The 22,444-nt window shown below is 42.2% G+C and overlaps 1 protein-coding gene across 2 annotated transcripts in view; it reads left to right on the forward strand.

Annotated features, from left to right (window-relative positions):
• Nucleotides 1-22,444, forward strand: part of vps50 (VPS50 EARP/GARPII complex subunit) — a 317,917-nt gene that overhangs the window by 134,834 nt on the left and 160,639 nt on the right. For both annotated transcript variants that reach the window (XM_085988277.1, XM_085988278.1), the window contains exon 13: nt 21,260-21,392. In XM_085988277.1, the coding sequence (XP_085844403.1) occupies nt 21,260-21,392 (133 nt within the window). The remainder of the gene's footprint in view (nt 1-21,259; nt 21,393-22,444) is intronic.

Here is a 22,444-nt window from a genome sequence, read left to right on the forward strand (position 1 = left end):
CCTCCCTCAGCCCCCATTTTTTTTCAAAGTAAGATGAATATAATGTTCCAGGAAATTGAGGACTTGTAGGTCATTACAAAGGAATAGGCCATTGATTTCATCCTACTGTCTACGTTCCTCAGTTCATTGGTATGTTATAGGTGGAGAACATTTAATACTATTGTCAGATATTTCCCTTTCTGTAGTTTGTAAATGTATTTAAATAGCCTAAAGAAACCTAAGGTTGTGCAGTGCTACATGGGAAATTATCAATACAAATGCACGTTTTGCCAGTCTGTAGTTTATCACATTGAAGTACCGATTAGCTGAGCAGCCAGACTGCCAACTTCATGCAGGTTACTTTGAAATAGCATGTCTTCTCCTAGAATAACCTCAGTGAACTCTTTGATGAGTTCATATCCTCATTGGACTGGCTTTTCAATATTTGTTGATAGAAATATTCCCAATGAAGCGATTGTATTATTGACTGAGGAAGTTTGAATTGCAGACCTATGTCAGAATGATTGTTCTTTTCCCCGCTGAGAGCTGCATTCAGTTGCAATACTAGAAATGCCAACAGTCTTCGGTTATGCTGCTATGTTCATTCTTCGTTAATTCCCAAGATACTTCCAGCAGGTGATGGTTAGTATTGGCAGGGAGTTGGTTTAAATTGGCAGATGATAATGCAACTCTTTACAGCTGCCAGTAACAATACATACCTGAATTAATGAATAGCAGTTTTAAGAGTTTGATATAAAATGTCCTTTTTCATCACATTGCAAGTTCAGTACATATTTTTGGCACCATGCCACATTGATATTGAGGTCTGCAAAGGCTTAATTCTGTTGTGCTTCTGCCTAATCTGTGTATATACAGTATGCAAACATATCTAACTAGCACCCATAGAAGCCATGGTATTTCAGTTGTATGAATATCAGGAAGTGTATAATTATAAATAAAAAGTTTGCTTTTAAGAGTTCAAGACTAAATAAACCGCATCAATTTTACTAAATAAACAGTATGAATTTGATATCCTGTGGCATTGCTTATGAAGAAAAGCTCAAGGCAGTGGAAAGAGAAACCATTGTGGTCAGAAAGGGAGGGTTGAGTTGGGAGAGCGGGAGAGAAACTTGCAGGAGCATTTCTCTGCTCGGAGCATAAGAGGTGCTTGCTGTTGGGGCTTAATAAGCCCATATTGTAAAACAGCAAATGTTCTGACTTGCTCTTTATTTTCCATTGGTGTTCTCTCACCAAGCATGTTTCATACATTTTTGCTCCTCAACTATTTTATCTCCTCAGATTGCACATTTTTTTATTCAATCACATTGCAATAGAAACATTTTATTGGAGATTCTGTCACCATGATAGTTCCTCAGCCACTATATACCCCTAAAATATAATCTCTAATATAAACACACAAAATATTCAACAAATTTAACCATCCTGTCTTCCATTGTAGGCTCAACACATAAGTTACACTGGTTGATTTTAAAAAAAACAACAACAAAAAACAATTGAAACAGTTGTTGGATGATTCACTCGTGCTAAGTACTCCAGATTTTAAAATGGGTATTTCACCGGTGCTCCAAACTAGATTGGAACCAGGTTTATTCCTGCTGATGGAATTAAATCAGTCCAATTCAGTGTAAACATTTTTGTATCTCATGTTGTGCTGTAAGATTCTCTTTGTGCGATCTTTTATTTCAAAAGATTTGACATTGACCCAAGTTGGTAGCAGAGATTAAAACTTTATTTCTTTGTTATTCAGTACAAGCAAGGATCCCTTATGGTGTCTTAAGCAGAGGTAACAATGCATAAAGCATAGTCATACGACCTCATTATGCCTTGGGTAAAAGTCGCGGTAGGAGTTATCTGGCCCCTCCATCATGGTTCTCTGGGTCCACTATTCTCGCCTCCAGGTGTTCCGCACCTTCTGACACGATCCCCCGAGTCAGTTATCCTCGCCTCCGGGTGTCAGGATCCAGACTTTTACAATTAACCCTTCTGGGGATCTCCCTTTATACCTTTTCTTTCCATTCAAACCTATGGAGTCTTACTGAACCAATGTACTGACTTCCATTTAACATTCCAATTAAAATTAGAGACAGCATAAAATCCAAAGATAGGGCGTATAAAATAGCCAAAAAAAGCGCCAGAGCGGAAGATTGGGAACAGTTTAAGATAGAGCAAAGGAGGGCAAAGGGCATGATCAAGAGGGGCAAAATAGCTTACGAAAACAAGCTGGCGGAAAATATAAAAACTAACTCCAAAAGCTTTTATAAATATATCAAAAGGAAAAGACTGGTGAAAACCAAAGTTGGTCCATTGCAGTCAGATACGGGGGAATATATAATGGGAAATAAGGAAATGGCAGATCAACTAAATGCATACTTTGGGTCAGTCTTTACGAAGGAAGACACAAAAAACCTCCCTGGGATATCGGGAAAAATAGGGACATTGGCAAAGGAGGAACTGACGCAAATCAATATCTCTAAGGATATGGTGTTAAGGAAGCTAAAGGGATTGAAGGTGGACAAATCCCCAGGGCCTGATAACATGCATCCTAGGGTACTGAAGGAGGTGGCCCTAGAGATAGCGGATGCACTAAGGATGATTTTTCAGAATTCATTAGACTCGGGAACAGTGCCGATGGATTGGAGGGTAGCTAACGTTACCCCACTATTCAAAAAGGGGGGTAGGGAAAAAGCAGGTAATTACAGACCTGTAAGCCTTACATCAGTTGTGGGCAAAATGCTGGAGTCCATCATTAAGGATGAAATAGCGGAGCACTTAGCAAATGGGGACAGGATAGGACAGAGTCAACATGGATTTACAAAGGGTAAATCGTGCTTGACTAATCTATTGGAATTTTTTGAGGGAGTAACTGGTAGAATAGATGGGGGAGAGCCAGTAGATGTGGTGTACCTGGACTTCCAAAAGGCCTTCGATAAGGTCCCACATAAAAGATTAGCATGGAAAATTGAGGCTCATGGGATAAAGGGGAAAGTTTTGGCGTGGATAGGGAACTGGCTGTCAGATAGAAAACAGAGAGTTGGAATAAACGGCTCATTTTCTGAATGGCAGGCAGTAACAAGTGGGGTACCACAGGGATCTGTCCTGGGCCCCCAGCTGTTCACAATTTACATTAATGACCTGGATCAGGGAGTCGGATGCAGCATTTCCAAATTTGCAGACGACACTAAACTAGGAGGGGGGGTGGGCTCAGAGGAAGAGACCAGGAAGCTCCAGAGCGATTTGGACAGACTGGGCGATTGGGCGGATAAATGGCAGATGCACTATAATGTGGACAAGTGCGAAGTTATCCACCTTGGGTGCAGGAACGGGAGGGCAAATTATTATTTAAATGGCAATAGATTGGGAGAGGGGGAAGTACAGAGAGACCTGGGTGTTCTTGTACACCAGTCACTGAAGGCGAGCATGCAGGTGCAACAGGCGGTCAAGAAGGCAAACGGTATGCTGGCCTTCATAGCAAAAGGGTTAGAATACAGGAACAGGGATACCTTGCTGCAGCTGTACAGGGCACTGGTGAGACCACACCTCGAGTACTGTGTACAGTTTTGGTCGCCTCATCTGAGGAAGGATGTTCTTGCCATGGAGGGGGTGCAGCGGCGATTCACCAGGCTGATACCAGGAATGGCGGGAATGACCTATGAGGAGAGACTATGTAGTTTAGGGATGTACACACTGGAGTTTAGAAGATTGAGAGGGGACCTCATAGAAGTGTATAAAATTCTGACAGGTCTAGACAGACTGGATGCAGAAGGAATGTTTCCCTTGGCGGGTGAGAACAGAACTAGAGGACATAATTTAAGGATAAGGGCTAAACCATTTAGGACAGAGATGAGGGGGAATTTCTTCACTCAGAGAGTGGTGAACCTGTGGAACTCATTGCCACAGAGGGCAGTGTACGCCAGCTCATTAAATATATTTAAGAGGGAATTAGATATATTTCTACGGGCAAAAGGGGTTAAGGGTTACGGAGAGAAGGCGGGGACGGGATACTGAATTAAAGGATCAGCCATGATCTCATTAAATGGCGGAGCAGGCACGAAGGGCCGAATGGCCTACTCCTGCTCCTATCTTCTATGTATCTATGTATCTATGTATCTTTATTTCCATAGGGTCTCCTGTGTCATCTGACCATACCCAAGTTCATTCTTGTGTGTTTTCCACAGTAACTTAAGTAATTTTTAGAGAAACAAAGCATAAAACATACATTTTTTTAAAGTCTTCTGCAGACCCCTTCCTTATCTGTCTGTTTTGCTAACTTATCAGTCTAGTTTCTATGGTTGCATAGATACCTGCCCCACTGTGCCTTGTTTTCCTCAAGTTATTATAACTCTCATCTTTTCAAGGTCTGCGACTTCAAGTCTTTTAGTTTGAATGCTCTATTGTCTATGCTGCTTTATAAAAATCAGTCAAGTTAGCTTATTTTCCCATCTACCCTTGCTGCAAGCTGGATATGATTGGTTACTTTGCTTTGTAAGCTAATTCTAATTGTGTGTCTATATAATGTGTGTTTATATAAAGTATTAATAAGCAAATTAATGAATGAATTAATAAGGAAATTAGCTATAATCTCACAGTGCATTATTCTGAATGTACACTTTAGAAATGGACACAACAGTACATGCTTAAATATTCTTATCTGTTGCAACTGGAGCAGTCAAGCCAGCCATAAATATATTGATAGCGCCTACAGAATTATCGAGTGACATAAATTACATTCTGGAAAGTAAGTTACTCAGGAGATTGAACAGGCACACTGAAGGATTAAAATCTACATATTAAATGAAGCTGAAAATTGGCATAGAGGGGGAAAAGAAACTGGAGACAGAAAAAGTTACTTTTTTGCTTTAAGGGTACGATTAATATTAGAGATGAAGTGAATTTCAACTTGTGTAAGATCTATGTACAGAATTTAGTTAACTTCACTGCAACCTTATGTGGTATTTGTAAATCATTCGAAATGCAAGTTCTTTTGTTAATTAGATATTTTTCAATACATTGATTGTACTACCGCATTGGTTTTGTTCACCAGTGCAACAGTGTGTGCAATAATGTCATAGAAATAAAAGTTTGAACAGGATCAATGTTCTATAAAATATGCACTTGTATTCATTGATTTACAGCTGTGAGTACAAACTGCCAACCTTTCCCACAGGGTGTTTCACAGTCCAGGATATGGTGGTCATTGGAGAAGTTGTAATTTCGCATCTCCTTCTTCTTCTTCTTCTTAGGCAGTCCCTCGGAACCGAGGATGACTTGCTTCCACATTAAAACTGAGTTTGCAGGTGACTGATGAGTCCAATGCGGGACCTACAGTCTCTGTCACAGGTGGGGCAGATGGTGGTTGAAGGGGCGGTTGGGTGGGGTGCTTGGGTTGACGTGCGCTCCTTGTGCTGCATGCGCTTGGCTTCCGCTTGCTCCTGGCGAAGAGACTTGAGGTGTTCGGCGCCTTCCCGGATGCTTCTCCTCCACTTTGCGGTCTTGGGCCAGGGATTCCCAGGTGTCGGTGGGGATGTTACACTTTTTCAAGGAGGCTTTGAGGGTGTCCTTGAAGTGTTTCCTCTGCCCACCTGGGGCGCTCTCGCCGTGTCGGCGCTCCGAATAGAGCGCTTGTTTTGGGAGTCTCGTATCGGGCATGCGGACAATGTGACCCGTCCAGCGGAGCTGATTGAGCGTGGTCAGAGCTTCGATGCTGGGGATGTTGGCCTGAGCAAGAACACTGACGTTGGTGTGCCTATCCTGCCAATGGATTTGCAGGATCTTGCGGAGGCAGCGTTGGTGGTACCCCTCCAGTGCTTTGAGGTGCCTGCTGTACATGGTCCATGTCTCTGAGGCATACAGCAGGGCAGGTATCACTGCTGCCCTGTAGACCATGACCTTAGTGCCGGGTTTGAGGTCCTGGTCTTCAAACACTCTCTTCCTCAGGCGACCGAAGGCTGCACTGGCACACTGAAGGCAGTGTTGGACTTCATCGTTGACGTCTGCCCTTGTTGACAGTAGGCTCCCGAGGTATGGAATGTGGTCCACGTTGTCCAAGGCCTTGTCGTGGATTTTGATAATCGGGGGGCAGCACTATGTGGCGGGGGCAGGTTGGTAGAGGACCTTTGCCTTACGGATGTTTAGTGTAAGGCCATGCTCTCGTATGCTTCGGTGAAGGTATTTATGATGGTTTGGATCTATTCAGTTCCTAATATACATAGTTCCAAACACACAACTATCCCGAGCTTGGCACAAAGTTGGCAATCTCACTTTGAGAGACCACAGGATGGCTAGTCTGGGAAATGGAAATATTGTGACACGACTTCTGACAGGGTTGAAACAAATAATTTTACTCTGTAGCTAACTGCTTATGCTGACACAGAGTGGCCAAAAATGGAAATTGTTCCATTCCCATACGTTTAATATTCCTGATTTTGATTAGTGCAAAAAGTGAGAGGATATTTAAGTGCTGCTGCAAATTTTTCAAGGATGCTAATAAGTGTTAAATGTTCCTACTCATGTTTACTGTTACTGTTGCATTTTCCTGTAATATTTCCATAACCATGTTCGGCTTTGATTGGACTATTGTCTGTTGCACAAGTTTTCTGGAAACCGGAGCTGGGTGGTTTGGAGGAGGTTGGAATTGGAACAGAAACCTAGATTAATCAGCAAATATGTAGTCTCGTTTTCCAAAGGAATTTCTTCCAAAAATACCAACCTTTAACCTTGAGCACATAAGCTGATTCAGTTGAAAAGGAGGAAGATGTTGTAGGGTGTGCAAGGGCCTCTGAATCTAGTAAATGGAAGGATGGTGTTGAACTGCTCGCCAAGTTTTATAATTTTGAAGGATAGGCACACCATGGAAGCTTGTAAGTTTACCAGATATGTGGTATCTACTTTATGTGGAGAAGACTAAAAATGTGAGAATTATTGCAGTTTCAGTGAGTTATTCAGTCCAATCTATTTTTAAAAACAATGGCCTGGAGTTTCCGCTCTCTTGCGCTGGTTTTTTTCAGCACAATTTGCCCGAAATTAGTGTAACCAAACAAAAGATTGCAGAATTTTAAGCACAACATACGTTCAGCACAACTCTAGTTTCCACAATCTTTTGCGCTAGTTTAAAAATCATCGCGCTGGAAGCCGGCTCCACCCACAAAACTGGGTTCGCCCCCAGAGCAAATTAATCACCATTGCGAGTTTCCGCTAATTGTGTACGTTTGTGGGCCTTCGAGGAGGCTCTTAAAATTAAGCTGGTGCTTTTGGGCACAAGGGCACTAATAGGCGGGTTTTAAAAGCTTTGAGTATAATTTTTTTAAATTTACTAAAACTAACTTCTGTACAACAATATAATGAGAAAATGATTCTGTATAGTTTTTATTTAAGTTATTTTTAGTAATTTAAAATCTGGTTACTCACAGGTGGTGGCCTAGACACATTAAAATGCTTATTTTTTTGCGCTAAACCCATTTTCAGCTGTATTAATCAAACTGCACCAGGTTACCACTCTTAAATATATCAAGGAATATTTTTTAAAGCTTTTTTTAAAAATTACGTTATAAAACGCTGCCCAATTGTGCTGGTTCATGGAAGATTTTACGTTCGGCGATATGCAAATGAATTTGAGTGGAAAATTGAGGGGGAAAAAGCACTTCTCAAAACTAGCGCAATTTGTGCCTGGCTCGCCGATTGCGACCAAATGGGAAACACTACCCCAATGTCTTATTTCATATTCTTGGAACTTAGGCTTGACCATTTAAGAATCAACTGACCATTATAGGAGTGGTCTCCTCCTCCACCATCACAACCCCCCACCAAAAAAAGAACTCTTGCATCTTTAGTGCAGAACTGCATTGGAAACTAGCACAGACAGAGTTTCGATGTTTGGTCTTTGATCAATGCCAGCTCCAAGTTTTAAATTTTGCATGGAATGTTGTGCATTCTATCCAGTGACAGCAGGTGGCTTTATTATCTTATATTGTTGTATGACTTAAAGTATGAAGCCTGCTTGATAGTCAGCATGAAGTGGTCAATGTAATGCAGCCATTCACTGGTGAAATTAATTCACTGACAATAAACAATTCACTATATAGTTTTAATGCACCATTTTCTGCCCCCAAGTGAGAAGTAAACTAGAAGAAAGGTGCATCCTATAAATATAAAAATAGGAAAGATAAAGGTATAATCCCCCTTCCCTCCCCGCCACCTCCCAAACTCCACTTCCTTCTGTGTCCGCCCCTGGAAAAAATCTCTCCCAACTCTCTTGGAACTGCACTTACGAAGTCCCAACTGTCCAGCCTTTGGCCTTCCATCCACCACAACATTTCTGCAGCTACCAATCTGCTCAACCACACCCTCACCACCACCTTCGATGCCCTAGTCCTTATTAAAACAATTAGTCTCACCCTGGCCGTTCCCCCTGGTACGGCCCTTATCTTCGCTCCCTTAAGTCCAAGGGACGCAGATTTGAACGGATATGGCAGACAACTGGTTTAGTCATTCACAGTCAGATCTGGCCGGACCACATAAAGCATTATCGGGTCCTGCTTTCGTCTCCCAAATTTGCTCACTGTTCAGAATCACTCTGGAATACAAAAAAATAGTCCCCAGTTTCTATTCTCTACTGCTAACCGTCTTCTTAAACCACTCTCCCCTGTCTCCTCCACCCTCACCGCCAACGAGAAGTGCAAGGAGCTCATGGACTTCTTTGTCTCTAAGGTTGAGACCATCCAATTAGCTGCCTCTGCCACTTCCCTTCTTTCTCCTGAGGTTCCCCCCTGCCCTGGCCCTGAACTTGCATATTTCTCCAGTTTCTCTCGGATCTCCCATCATGACTACCCCGTGCTCATCTTGTTCATGAGACCCACTTCCTGCTCCCTCGACCCGATTCCCACCAAACTGTTGACCACTCAACTTCATTTTCTGGCTCCCATGTTAGCTGAAATTGTTAACGGTTCTCTCTCCTCAGGTACTGTCCTCTCCTAATCTGCCGTCATCACCCCTCTCAAAAAAAAAAAAAAAAAAAAAACAACCCTTGACCCCCTCCGTCCTATCGAACTAACACCCCATCTCCAACTTCCCTTTCCTCTCAAATCCTTGAACGTGTTGTCGCCTCCCAAATCCGTGTCCATCCTTCCCAGAACTCCGTGTTTGTATCCCTCCAATCAGGTTTCCACCCCGCCACAGTACCGAAACGGCTCTCATCAAAGTCACAAATGACATGCTTTGTGACTGCGAGAAAGGTAAACTATCCCTCCTCATCCTTCTCGACTTGTCTGCAGCCTTTAACACAGTTGACCACTCCTCCAACGCCTCTCTACCATCGTTCAACTGGGTGGGACTGCATTTGCCTAGTACCATTCTTATCTATCTAATTGTAGCCAGAGAATCACCAGCACTGGCATCTCTTCTCGCTCCTGCATCGTTACCTCTGGTGTCCCCCAAGGATCTATCCTTGGCCCCCTCCTATTTCTCATCTACATGCTGCAACCTTGGTGACATCATCCAAAAGCACCGCGTCAGTTTCCACATGTATGTTGACAACACCCAGCTCTACCTCACCACCACTTCTCTCGACCCCTCCATGGTCTTGTCCGACATCCAGTACTGGAGGAGCAAAAATTTTCTCCATTTAAATATTGCGAAGACTAGCTGTTTTTGGTCCCCGCCACAAACTCTCTTCCCTAGCCACTGACTCCATCCCTCTCCATAACATCTGTCTGAGGCTGAACCACACTGTTCGCAACCTTGGTGTCATATTTAACCTTGAAATGAGCTTCCGACCACACATCCGCGGCATAACTAAGATCGTCTATTTCCACCTCCGTAACATCACCTGTCTCCGCCCCGCCTCAGCTCACCTGCTGAAACCCTCATCAATGCCTTTGTTACCTCTAGACTTGACTGTTCCGGCGTACTCCTGGCTGGCCTCCCATGTTCTACCTTACATAAACTTGAGGTCATCCAAAACTCAGCTGCCCGTGTCCTAATTCGCACCAAGTCCCATTCCCTCCTGTGCTCGTTGACCTACATTGGCTCCCGGTTAAGCAATGTCTCGATTTCAGAAATCCCATCCTTGTTTTCAAATGCCTCCGTGGCCTCACCCCTCCCTATCTCTAATCTCTTCCAGCCCCACAACCCTCGAGATATCTGTGCTCCTCTAATTCTGCCCTCTTGAGCATCCCTGATTATAATCGCTCAATCATTGGTGGCCATGCTTTCAGTTGCCTAGGCCCTAAGCTCTGGAATTCCCTGCCTAAACCTCTCCGTCTTTCTACCCCTCTTTCCTCCTTTAAGACGCTCCTTAAAACTTACCTCTTTGACCAAGCTTTTGGTCATCTGCCCTAATTTCTCCTTATGTGGCTCGGTGTCAATTTTTTGCCCTCTAATACTCCTGTGAAGTGCCTTGGGATGTTTTACTATGTTAAAGGGGCTATTATATAAATATATAATTGTTGTATATAATATTTACCCTAGCATTTTTGCATTGGAAACATTTATAATGCATTTAAGTCAGGAACGGTTATTGGACCACATTCTTCTCTTGGGTTGCTTGGGAATCAAAGATTACTACAGAAATAGAGTACAATTACCACTTTTTCACAATTGAAATTCATTTCTGTGAACTGTACTTAGCGGGACTCAAAAATGTTGCAGTGGTATTGTGAAGAATGATTTACTGCTCAGCATGGGCCAGCAGCAGCTCATTTTCTTGGCTGTGTAATATGTTAATCTGCCAAATGCCTCACTGTACAGATGTGAATTCTGTCTGTACCACACAGGATAAGGTTAGAAAATGTGAATATGCCTGTATAAGAATAAACTAGCTATTTACAAAAAAAATGCCATTGGACACTACTAATTGATGTAAAACGATTGGCATGCATTTGACTTTGGCATAGGTAAGTCTTACAAGAACGTGTATTTATATAGCACCTTTAACATAGTAAAATGTCCCAAGGTGCTTCACAGGAGCATTATGAAACAAAATTTGACACCGAGCCACATAAGGAGGTATTAGGGCAGATGACCAAAGACTTGGTCAAAGAGATAGGTTTTAAAGGAGGAAAGATAGGTAGAGAAGCGGAGAGGTTTAGAGAGTGAATTCCAGAGCTTCGGGCCTTGGCAACTGAAGGCACGACCACCAATGGTGGAGCAATTAAAATCGAGGATGCTCAAGAGACCAGAATTGGAGGAGTGCAGATATCTCAGGGGCAGGGGGCAGGTGTTGTGGGGCTGGGAGATTACAGAGATAGGGAGGGGTGAGGTCATGGAGGGATTTGAAAACCAGTGAGAATTTTAAAATCAAGACGTTGCTTAACCAGGAGCCAATATAGGTCAGCGAACATGGGATGATCGGAGAACGGGACTTGGTGCGAGTTAGGACACGAGGTCATCCAAAACTCTGATGCCCAAGTTTATGGAGGGTAGAAAGTGGTAGGCTGGCCAGGAGCGCATTGGAGTAGTCAAGTCTAGAGGTAATACAGGCATGGATGAGAGTTTCAGTAGCAGATGAGCTGAGGCATTGGGCGGAGTCGGGCGATGTTGCGGAGGTGGAAATATTCGGTCTTGGTGATGGCGCGGATATGTGGTCGGAAGCTCATCTCGGGGTCAAATATGACACCAAGGTTGCGAACAGTCTGGTTCAGCCTCAAAGTTGCCAGGGAGCGGGATGGAGTTGGTGGCTAGGGAACAAAGTTCGTGGCGGGGACCGAAGACAATGGCTTTGGTCTTCCTAATATTTCGTTGGAAGAAATTTTTGCTCATCCAGTACTGGATGTCGGACAAACAGGCTGACAATTTAGGGAGAGAAAAGGTGGTGAGGTAGAGCTGGGTGTCGTCTGCGTATATTTGGAAACTGGCGCTGTGTTTTCGGATGATTTTCCAGTGTAAGAATTCGTGTTGTATGTGCGGCAGTATTCAAGGTATGGTCTCACCAATACGCTGTACGGTTGTAGCAGGACTTCCCTGCTTTTATACTCCAACCCCCTTGCAATAAAGGCCAACATTCCATTTGCCTTTTTGATTACTTGCTGTACCTGCATGCTACCTTTTTGTGTTTCATGCACAAGGACCCCCAGGTCCCTCTGAACTGTAGCATTTTGTAATCTCCAATTAAATAGTAATTAGCTTTTTTATTTTTCCTGCCAAAGTGGATAACCTCGCACTTTCCCACATTATACTCCATCTGCCAAATGTTTGCCCACTCACTTAGCCTGTCTATATCCCTTTGCAGATTCTTTGAATCCTCTGCACAACCTGCTTTCCCACCCATCTTTGTATCATCTGCAAACTTGGCTACATTACACTCGGTCCCTTCATCCAAGTCATTAATGTAGATTGTAAATAGTTGAGGCCCCAGCACCGATCCCTGTGGCACCACACTAGTTATCGTTTGCCAACCGGAAAATGACCCATTTATCCCGACTCTCTGCTTTCTGTTAGTTTGCCAATTCTCTATCCATGCTAATATATTACCCCCAACACTCTGAGCTCTTATCTTATGCAGTAACCTTTTATGTGGCACCTTATCGAATGCCTTCTGGAAATCCAAATGCACCACATCCACTGGCTCACCCTTATCCACCCTGCTTGTTACATCCTCAAAGAACTCCAGCAAATTTGTTAAACATGATTTCCCTTTCATAAAACCATGCTGACTCTGCTTGACTGCATTAAGATTTTCCCAATGCCCTGCTACTGCTTCCTTAATGAAAGACTCCAGCATTTTCCCAATGACAGATGTTAGGCTAACTGGTCTACAGTTTCCTGCTTTCTGTCTCCTTTCTTAAATAGGGGTGTTACATTTGCGGTTTTCCAATCCGCTGGGACCGCTCCAGGGTCCAGGGAATTTTGGTATACTGCAACCAATGCATCCACTATCTGTGCAGCTACTTCTTTTAAGACCCTGGGATGCAGGCCATCTGGTCCAGGGGACTTGTCGTCTTTTAGTCCCATTATTTTATCAAGTACTTTTTCCTTAGTGATAGTGATTGTCTTTAGTTCCCCCCTCCCGGTGGCCCCTTGATTATCCATTATTGGGATGTTAGTGTCTTCTACCATAAAGACAGATACAAAATATTTGTTCAGAGTCTCTGCCATTTCCCCGTTCCCCATTATTAATTCCCCATTCTCATCCTCTAAGGGACCAACGTTTACTTTAGCTACTCTCTTCCTTTTTATATACCTGTAGAAGCTCTTACTTTCTGTTTTAATATTTCTTGCCAGTTTACTCTCATAATTCATCTTCTCTCTCTTTATTATTCTTTTAGTCACCCTTTGCTGGTTCTTAAAAAATTTCCCAATCCTCTGGCCTTCCATCAATCTTGGCAACATTGTATGCCTTCGTTTTCAATTTGATACCATTCTTTACTTCCTTAGTTAGCCACGGATAGTGCTCCCTTCTCTTAAAATCTTTCTTTCTCACTGGAATATATTTTTGTTGAGAGTTATAAAATATCTCCTTAAATGTCTGCCACTGCATTTCAACTGTCTTACCTTTTAATTTATTTTTCCAGTCCTCTTTAGCCAGTTCTGCCCTCATGCCATTGTAATTGTCTTTGTTTACGATCAGGACATTGGTTTGAGATACAACTTCTTCACCCTCCAACTGAATTTGAAATTCAACCATGTTATGATCACTCTTTCCTAGCGGATCCTTTACTATGAGATCATCATTTATTAATTTTGTCTCATTACACAGTACCAGATCCAAGATAGCCTGCTCCCTGGTTGGTTCCATTACATACTGTTCTAGGAAACCATCCAGGATGCACTCTATGAACTCCTCCTCAAGGCTACTATGGCCAATTTGATTTGTCCAATCAATATGGAGATTAAAATTACCCATGATTATTACCGTACCTTTTTTACAGGCCTCCATTATTTGTTGATTTATACTCTGTCCAACAGTATTGCTACTGTTCGGGGGCTTGTAGACTACGCCCCCCAGAGACTTTTTCCCTTATTATTTTTTGTGTGGGATGGCTGTCGGTGTAGGGACCGGGTGTTAGGGTTTGGATGATCAGCCATGATCTCGTTGAATGGCGGAGCAGGCTCGAAGGGCCGAATGGCCTCATCCTGCTATGGAGAAACATTTTCTATGTAAGTCGGGTCAGACTTTTTTTTCCCCCCACTTACAATATTTTAATAATGCTATATTCAGTTTCTAAGGTGTTAACTCAGTTGCACGCAGGAATTTTTTCTCGGCAATAAGCCAGTATTGTGAAAGTTCATTTGGGATCACAATAGTGCTTCAATGTGTTAATTAGTTACACAAAGGTAGATCACTAATTGTAACACCTGAGGGCCCAGGTGCCATTCCATTTAATTTGCACAGCTCAGGACTAAGGCCAACATTTGGGAGCTTCCTGCTTGCACATTGAAGGCTGGTGTTCACCTCAACCTTGTAACTGTGATTGACCCTTAAATTGGACTGAGCCATTCATCTCCGACTTAAGGTGTTGAGGGTGGGTGTGGGGGGGAGGCAGTCCCCAGAGTGTTTTAGCAGCCTGTGTTTTTATAAGTGTGAACCAGCTTAGTTTTTAAACATTATGCTCGTGAAGGTGAGCTCATGTTAATAGAGCCAGTAGATTGTCTTAATAATTTTGCATAACCGAGAAGTGTAAGAAAATTGATTGTTCATACTGTGATAATGGTTTATTCATGTATTTTATGTGGAATTAATCAGTTGATGGTTTGAAGCTGTGTCTCCATAAAGGGCTATTTCAGTCTGCCTTCCTAAACAAAAAAAAAAAGGAGAATTTGTGTGGTGCATTGTGATAGAGATCAGTAGCTGGCATGCAAAGTAAGGGTTCTTGGTTATGATCCTTATTGTTTAACAAGATATTGGATAGAAAATGATGCACTCCCAGCTCCACCTCCCCACCACCTCTTTTGACCCCTCCACTGCCTCTGTTTATCAGACTGCTTGTCTGACGACCAGTCTTGAATGAGCCATAATTTCCTCCAATTAATCATTGGGAAGACCAAAGTCATTGGCCTGGATATTCCGAACCCTACGGGTGGGTACGAGCTGTGTACCCACCCATAGGGACCCCGGAAATGCCGGTTTCAGGCATGCGCTGAAAACCGGCATTTCCAATCTGTCAAGAATGCTCTTGACAGATCGAACGCCTGCCCTGGAGAAGGGCCTCTGCGGGCGGATAGTTCCGCTTTCTGGAGAACCTCCGCCCGCAGAAAACCTTTAGAATTCTTACGCCTGGTAAAAGCTTTTACCAGGATGAGAGTTGAAAAAAAGTTTAAGAAGAAAAAAAAATATCAGTCTTTTGTCATTTAAAAATACTTTAACAAAAAGTAAGTTTATTTTTAGCCCTGTAAAAAATCTTTAATTATTTTTTTCAAAAAATAAAATTTTTGTTTAAAATGTTTAATTTATTGTAATTTCAACTTTTGGGTGATCTCTATTCATATATCTGTCAAGTGTATGAAGGGAGATTCCCTTCTTTGATTGGCTCCCCATGGCCCACGTGATCCCAGGGACGCTTGCGAACCGCATGCGCCCCTGGGATACGTAGGCCCTGCACACTTGGAGTTTGAGAGGCCCAGCATCAGAACTATACGCACCTTGGGAGCCCTTGGGTAAGTGCACACGGGAAGCCTCCGATTGGTAAATACGGCCCATTGCCTTTGAACCCCACCACAAACTCCGTTCCCTCGCCACTGATTCCATCCCTCTCCGTGGCCACTATCTCAGGCTGAACCAGACTGTTGGCAAACTCTGCATGCTAGTTGACCCTGAGCTGAACTTCTGACCCATATTCTCTCCATCACAAAGGCTGCCTACTTCCACCTCTCTGTAACATCGCCTGTCTCTGCAGCTGCCTCAGTTATCTGCTGCTGAAACCTTCATCCATGCTTTTGTTACCTCCAGACTCGACGATTCCAATGCTCTCCTGGCCGACCTTCCATCTTTCCGCCTCCATAAACTTGAGCTCATCCAAAACTCTGCTGCCCATATTCTAGCCCACACCAATCCTGCTTACCCATTACCCCTGTGCTCGCTGACCGACATTGGCTTCCGGATCACCAACGCCTCAACTTTAAAATTCTTATCCTCATGTTCAGATGCTTTCATGGCCTCACCCCTCCCTATCTTGGTAACTTCCTCCAACCTTGCAAGAACTCAGCGTTACCTCCATCTTTGGCCTCTTGTGCATCCCCCACTCTAATCGCCCCACCATTGGCACGGGTGCAAGGTGGGAGGCTGGCCAGGAGAGCATTGGAATAGTCGAGTCTAGGCCCTAAGTTCTAGAATGCACTCTGTCTCACCACCTCACTCTCTTTTAAGGCATTCCATAAAACTTACTTATTTGACCAAGCTTTTAGTCACCTGTCCTAGTATCTCCTTTCACTCGCTGTCAATTTGTCTTGCTACATTCCTGTGAAGCGCATTGGGATGTCGTACTACACCCCAGTCATGCCACCTTAAATTCTCCGCTTTCAATTTTTATTTTCCCTCAATCCCTAACCCAACCCATCACTACTCCTCTGCCTTCCTATTCTCCTCCTGTCTTGAATTATCATTGGATCAGGCCACAGCTACCCTCTGTGCCTCTCTCTGCATTGGGGACTAATATTCCAGGATATGTGGGAATTAAATATTCTAGGATACTTGACTTTTAGAAGAGATAGGCAGAATGGAAAAGGAGTTTGTGGGGGGGGGGGTGCGGTGTGGGGGGGTAGACCTGATAAAGGATGGGATAAAGACAGTAGGGAGAAAGGATCTTAGTTCGGAAAAACAAGAAGTAGAATCACTTTGGGTGGAGCTAAGAAAGCATTAGTGGGAGTAGTTTATAGGCTCCCTAACTGTAGTTGTAGTGTCGGGCATAGTATAAATCAGGAAATTAGAGGTGCATGTAACAAGGGTAATACAGTAATCATGGGGACTTGAATTTTCCTATGGACTGGGCAAACCAAATTTACAGTAATAGTGCAGATGACGGATTCATGGAATGCATTCAAGATAGTTTTCTAGATCAGTAAGTTGAGGAACCAACTTGGGAACAGGCTATTTTAGACCTAGTATTGTGCAATGAGACAGGGTTAATTAATAGCCTTGTAGTAAAGGAGCCTCTGGGGAGCAGTGATCATAATATGATAGAATTTTATGCTGAGTTTGAGAGTGATTTATTGAAGTCCAAAACTAGGGTCTTAAATCTGAACAAAGCAAACTATGTAGATAGGAGAGACGAGTTGGTAAGGTAGGTTGGGAAACTAGCAAGAGACATAAAAACAGATTTTAAAAGCTTCTATAGGTATGTAAAAAGGAAGAGATTAGCGAAAGTAAGCGTGGGTCCCTTACAGGCAGAGACAGGAGAAATTATAATGGGGAATAAGGAAATGACAGAGACATTAAACAAATACTTTGTATATGTCTTCACGGAAGAAGACACAAAAAAAAACATTCTGGAAATAGTAGGGAACCAAGGGTCTAGTGAGAATGAGGAACTTCAAGAAATTAGTATTCGTAAAGAAATTGTACTGGAGAAATTCATGTGACTGAAAGCCGACAAATCCCCTGGACCTGATGGCCGACATCTGAGGGTTTTGAAAGAGGTTTTGATCTTCCAGAATTTCCTAGATTTTAGTACGGTCCCCGCAGATTGGAAGCAGGCAAATGTAACTCTGCTATTCAAGAAAGGAGTGAGAGAGAAAACAGGGAACTATAGGCCAGTTAGCCTGACATCAGTTATAGGGAAAATGCTAGAATCTATTATTAGGGACATGGTAACAGGGCACTTGGAAAATCATATGATTGGGCAGAGTCAACACAGATTTATAAAAGAAACCGTGCTTGACAAATCCAATAGAGTTTTTTGAGGTTCTAACGAGCACGGTAGATAAGGGGGAACCAGTAGATGTAGTGTATTTGGGTTTTCAGAAAGCATTTGATAAGGTGCCACGCAATTGGTTATTACACAAAATTAGGGCTCGTGGGATTGGTGGTAATATATTAGCATGGATTGGTTAATGGACAGAAAACAGAGTAGGAATAAACTGGTCATTTTCAGGTGGGTAGGCTGTAACTGGTGGGGTACCACAAGGATCAGTGCTTGCGCCTCAGCTATTTACATTCTATATCAATGATTTAGATGAGGAGACCGAGTGTAATGTATCCCAGTTTACTGATGATACAAAGCTAGGTGAGAAAGTAAGTTGTGAGGAGGATCCAAAGTGGCTGCAAAGGGATACAGGCAGGTTAAGTAAGTGGGCAAGAACATGGAAGATGGAATATAATGTGGAGAAATGTGAAGTTATCCACTTTGGTAGGAAAAATAGAAAAGCAGAATATTTTTTAAATGGTGAGAGTTTGGGAAATGTTGGTATTCAGAGGAACCTGGGTGTCCTTGTACACAAATCACAAAGTTAACAAGCAGGTACAGCAAGCAATTAGGAAAGCAAATGGTATGTTGGCCTTTATTACAAAATGATTGGAGTATATAAGAATAAAGAAGACTCACTGCAATTATATAGGGCCTTGGTGCGACCACACCTGTGTACAGTTTTGGTCTCCTTACCGAAGGAAGGATATACTTGCCTAGGAGGGAGTGTAACAAAAGTTCACCAGACTGATTCCTGGAAAGGCAGGTTTGTGCTAGGCAGAGAAATTGAGGAGACTAGGCCTATATTCCCCAGAGTTCAGAAGAATGAAACATGAACAATTCTTACAGGGCTTGACAGAGTAGATGCTGAGAGGATGTTTCCCCTGGCTGGGGGAATCTGGAACTAATGGTCACAGTCTTAGAATAAGGGGTCGGCCGTTTAGGACCGAGATGAGAAATTTCTTCACTCAAAGGGTTGTGAATCTTTGGAATTCTCTGCCCCAGATCACCTGCTGGGGACTAATCTTGCCAAACTCCCTTTTCCTCTTGCTCACTGCACCCACCATTACCTCCACAGACTTTTTAACCAGACATTTTGCAGGGAACTGCAATCACGAACAAGGCCCCTGCCATCTACAACCTTATGGAGGATTGCTTTGGCATCAGGGCTTTGACTGAAACTTGGCTCACAGATGGTGACACCTTGCCCCTTACTGAAGCCTGACTATACGTTCCACCAACTGCACTGCCAGACAGCTGCGGTGGCAATGTGGGTCTTGTCTTACAGGGTAGATGGAGATAAACCATTTCCTCTGGTGGGGGAATTGAGAGCAAAGGGATGTAATCTTAAAATTTGACCTAGGGCATTCAAAAGCGAAATTAGGAAGCACCTTTTCCACACAAAGCATAGTCAAAATCTGGAACACACTCCCCAGAAGGCTGTGGATGCTGTGACATTTGAAGCTTTCAAGATTGAGGTAGATAGATTTTTGTTAGGTAAGGGTCTTAAGGGCTTTGGAGCAAAGGTGAGTAAATGGAGTTGAGATGCAGATCAAGCATGATCTAATTGAATGACGGAGCAAGCTTGAAGGGCTGAATGGCCTACTGTTCCTAATGTTCTTGTCAGCAAGCCCCACCTTCGTTTGAATGTATTACAAAGGAAGACTGTCCTTATACCCACTACTCTGTTGAATATGATATGTGCATTGTGAGAAGACTAGAAGATATGAAGCAGATGAAATCTAATTTGTGAAATATGGAGCGAGATAATTCAGGGCTGACATGAATCTTGTCATTCATGTCGAAATGACTTATGAAGTAATACTGGGCGGCCTGCTGGTGGCGCTGTCCAGGGAGAGTATAAATACTCGGGCATGGGCCCAGCTTGCTCAGGACATTCTTTAACAGGAACTAGTGAAGGACACAACTAGATCTCCATATTGAAAAACAGTTGATTAAAGCCTTGTTTAATACTCAGACCAAGTGCCTAGTAGTTTTCTTACGCCAAGGGCTATGTAACATATGAACTGTGTGTATGAAGTCTAAAAGTAATATGTACACTGTATATAATGTGCATAATTTGTTTGATAAAGTTGGAAAGATGTTTAATTCTAGAGCATTGACATTCTTCACCTCTATGAACAGAGTTGACCAAAAGAATTTAAAAAAAACTTCTTGGCCTGGAGTTTATTTTGGTGCAATTCTCCTGAAATCGGCGTAACCAGCACAACAGGTGGCAGAATTTTAAGCGCAAATTGCATTTAGTGCAAACTGAGTTTCCTCGATCTTTTGCGCTAGTTTTAAAAACATTGCGCTAGAAGCAGGCCCCGCTCACAAAACTGTCCATGCCCCCAGGATGAATTAATCACTATTGGGAGTTTCCACTAATTGTGCTCGTTTGCAGGCCTTCGAAGAGGCTCCAAAAATTAAGCTGGATCTTTTAGGCGCAAGGACACTAATAGGTAAGTTTTAAAAGGTTTAGAATGTAATTTAAAAAAAATTTAAATAAGAAACTGACCACTGTAGCCCCATATATAAATAGAAACTACTTTTGCATATTTTTAAGTTATTTTCAGTAATTTAAAATTGGATTACTCACAGGTGGTAGATTGACAGTGATTAAAAATGCTTATTTTTGTGATAAACCCATTTTCCACCGAATTACTCAAACTTCAAGTTATCACTCTTAAATATATCGAGGAATATATTTTAAAGCAATTTTTTTTAAATTACATTTTAAAATGCTGCCCGATTGCACTGGTTCATGGCAGATTGTGTGTGTGGCATTATGCAAATGAGTTTGAGCAGAAACTCAGTGGAAAATAAAACACTTCTCAAAACTAGCACAATTTGCACCCTGATCGCCGATTACGCCCAAAGGGGAAACTGTACCCTGTTATATTTTATAATAATGTATTTAAAACATGTATCCTTGTATCAAACAGAAATTGAATACACTCGCCAATTGTCTTTCTTAGCCATTAATTTATGGCTATTGTCCATTTTCAATGTTTCGAGACTTTAAGTATCAGATCACATAAAGAGGAACCGATGTCTGTGTTCAAGTGACAAACTACTCGAATTTCATTCTGATTGATTGTTTAATCACACAAGAATTCTTTGACATGTTGTACCGAGTTATATGCCGTTTACTCCAGATAATTGAGTGTTTTTTGCTTAAAAAAGTCAAATTCTCATTAGGTGACTTTGAATTAACAGGAGTCGACAGTATTGTCCTGTAAGTAGCATATTTCATAGTCAATGCAAAAGGGTGATATTACTATGATGTGAAATATGAATAAGGCTTTACAGAATCCTTTCTAACTCACCAAGTATATACGCAGCAGCCAAATATTCGGCCATAGCTTATAAACATCATCTCCAAATTAAGTTGTCCTGTAGAAATCTCACAATTTTATTATTTCTGACAGCATATTACTCCGGACAGCTACATTCCATGCCTCTCTGACCTTTGCAAAGCCCTGTGGGAAGTCATGCTAAGCTACTATCGGACCATGTCGTGGCACGAGGAGCATGACCGTGAAGAGTCTGCCCCAGCTTCTGGTAGGGAATGATGCAACAAATGCACATGTGCAGTTTAAGCCTATAATGGAATATATGAAACCAACTTTTTTTTTGATAATTCAGTTTTGAATAGTTCTGCATGGTTATACCAACAGAACTTTATGAATAATTGTTGAATTGATGCATCATAAAATAATCGTTAAATCTCTTTTTAATAGAATGAGTGGAGGTTCTTTAATGTTCAAATAGAGATACCTGTATGCAAATTTAAGTTGTCATAATGAACAAGGAGGCTTCTGCTTACAAATATAGTAGAAAAAGCAAAATAAAAACAGTGGGGGAAGACCTTTAACAATTTAAAAACATATTTGTAATCACCTTTTTAAATATTCATTTTTGGATTCCTAGCCCCACACATTTCTGTGGCATCAAGAGAAGAGAGAGGCCGGTAGCCTGCAGCCAGGCACAAGCAATAGTGGTATGTGGTTGCCAGGATGCACAAAAATTCTTAATCAGTTTTAATCAGCAGCCCCTTTTCACAATCTAATAAGCAGATGTCTCGGGGTATGACTTTTAGCATAATATTTCTGTGATGAGTATGCAGAAAGTATGACCACAATTTTTTTTCTCCCTTGGGTAATTGTATGATTTAGTTAAAGCCAGGTGGCAACGAGGTAAAAGGTTACAGAGACGCCTTCTATCATATTGACCTCCAATGGCACTTAAACTTGTTACTAAAAATAAACTCAATAACAAGTGATGGAATGCTTGCTAAATTTCAGGCATAACAATCCATTTATCCAGAAGCCATATGCTTTCATACTTAAGATTTTTACTTTTCACAATGTGTTTTTAATTCTGCATAACTACACAAAAGGGTGGAGGCAAAGAAAACTCAAAAAAAAGAACATGGATTTAGTAACTTTCAACGTTTTAGTACTTGGAGCTCGGGAAAGATATTTATAATCTTCTTCTCCTTCTTAGTCAGTCCCTCGGAACCGAGGATGACTTGCTTCCACATTAAAAATGAGTTCACAGGTGACTGACTAGTCCAATGCGGGACCTACAGTCTCTGTCACAGGTGGGGCAGA

Source organism: Somniosus microcephalus, chromosome 5 (genome assembly GCF_052327205.1).
Source record: "Somniosus microcephalus isolate GS21.2 chromosome 5, FLI_Smic_1.0, whole genome shotgun sequence".
Classification (NCBI taxonomy): Eukaryota; Metazoa; Chordata; class Chondrichthyes; order Squaliformes; family Somniosidae; genus Somniosus; species Somniosus microcephalus.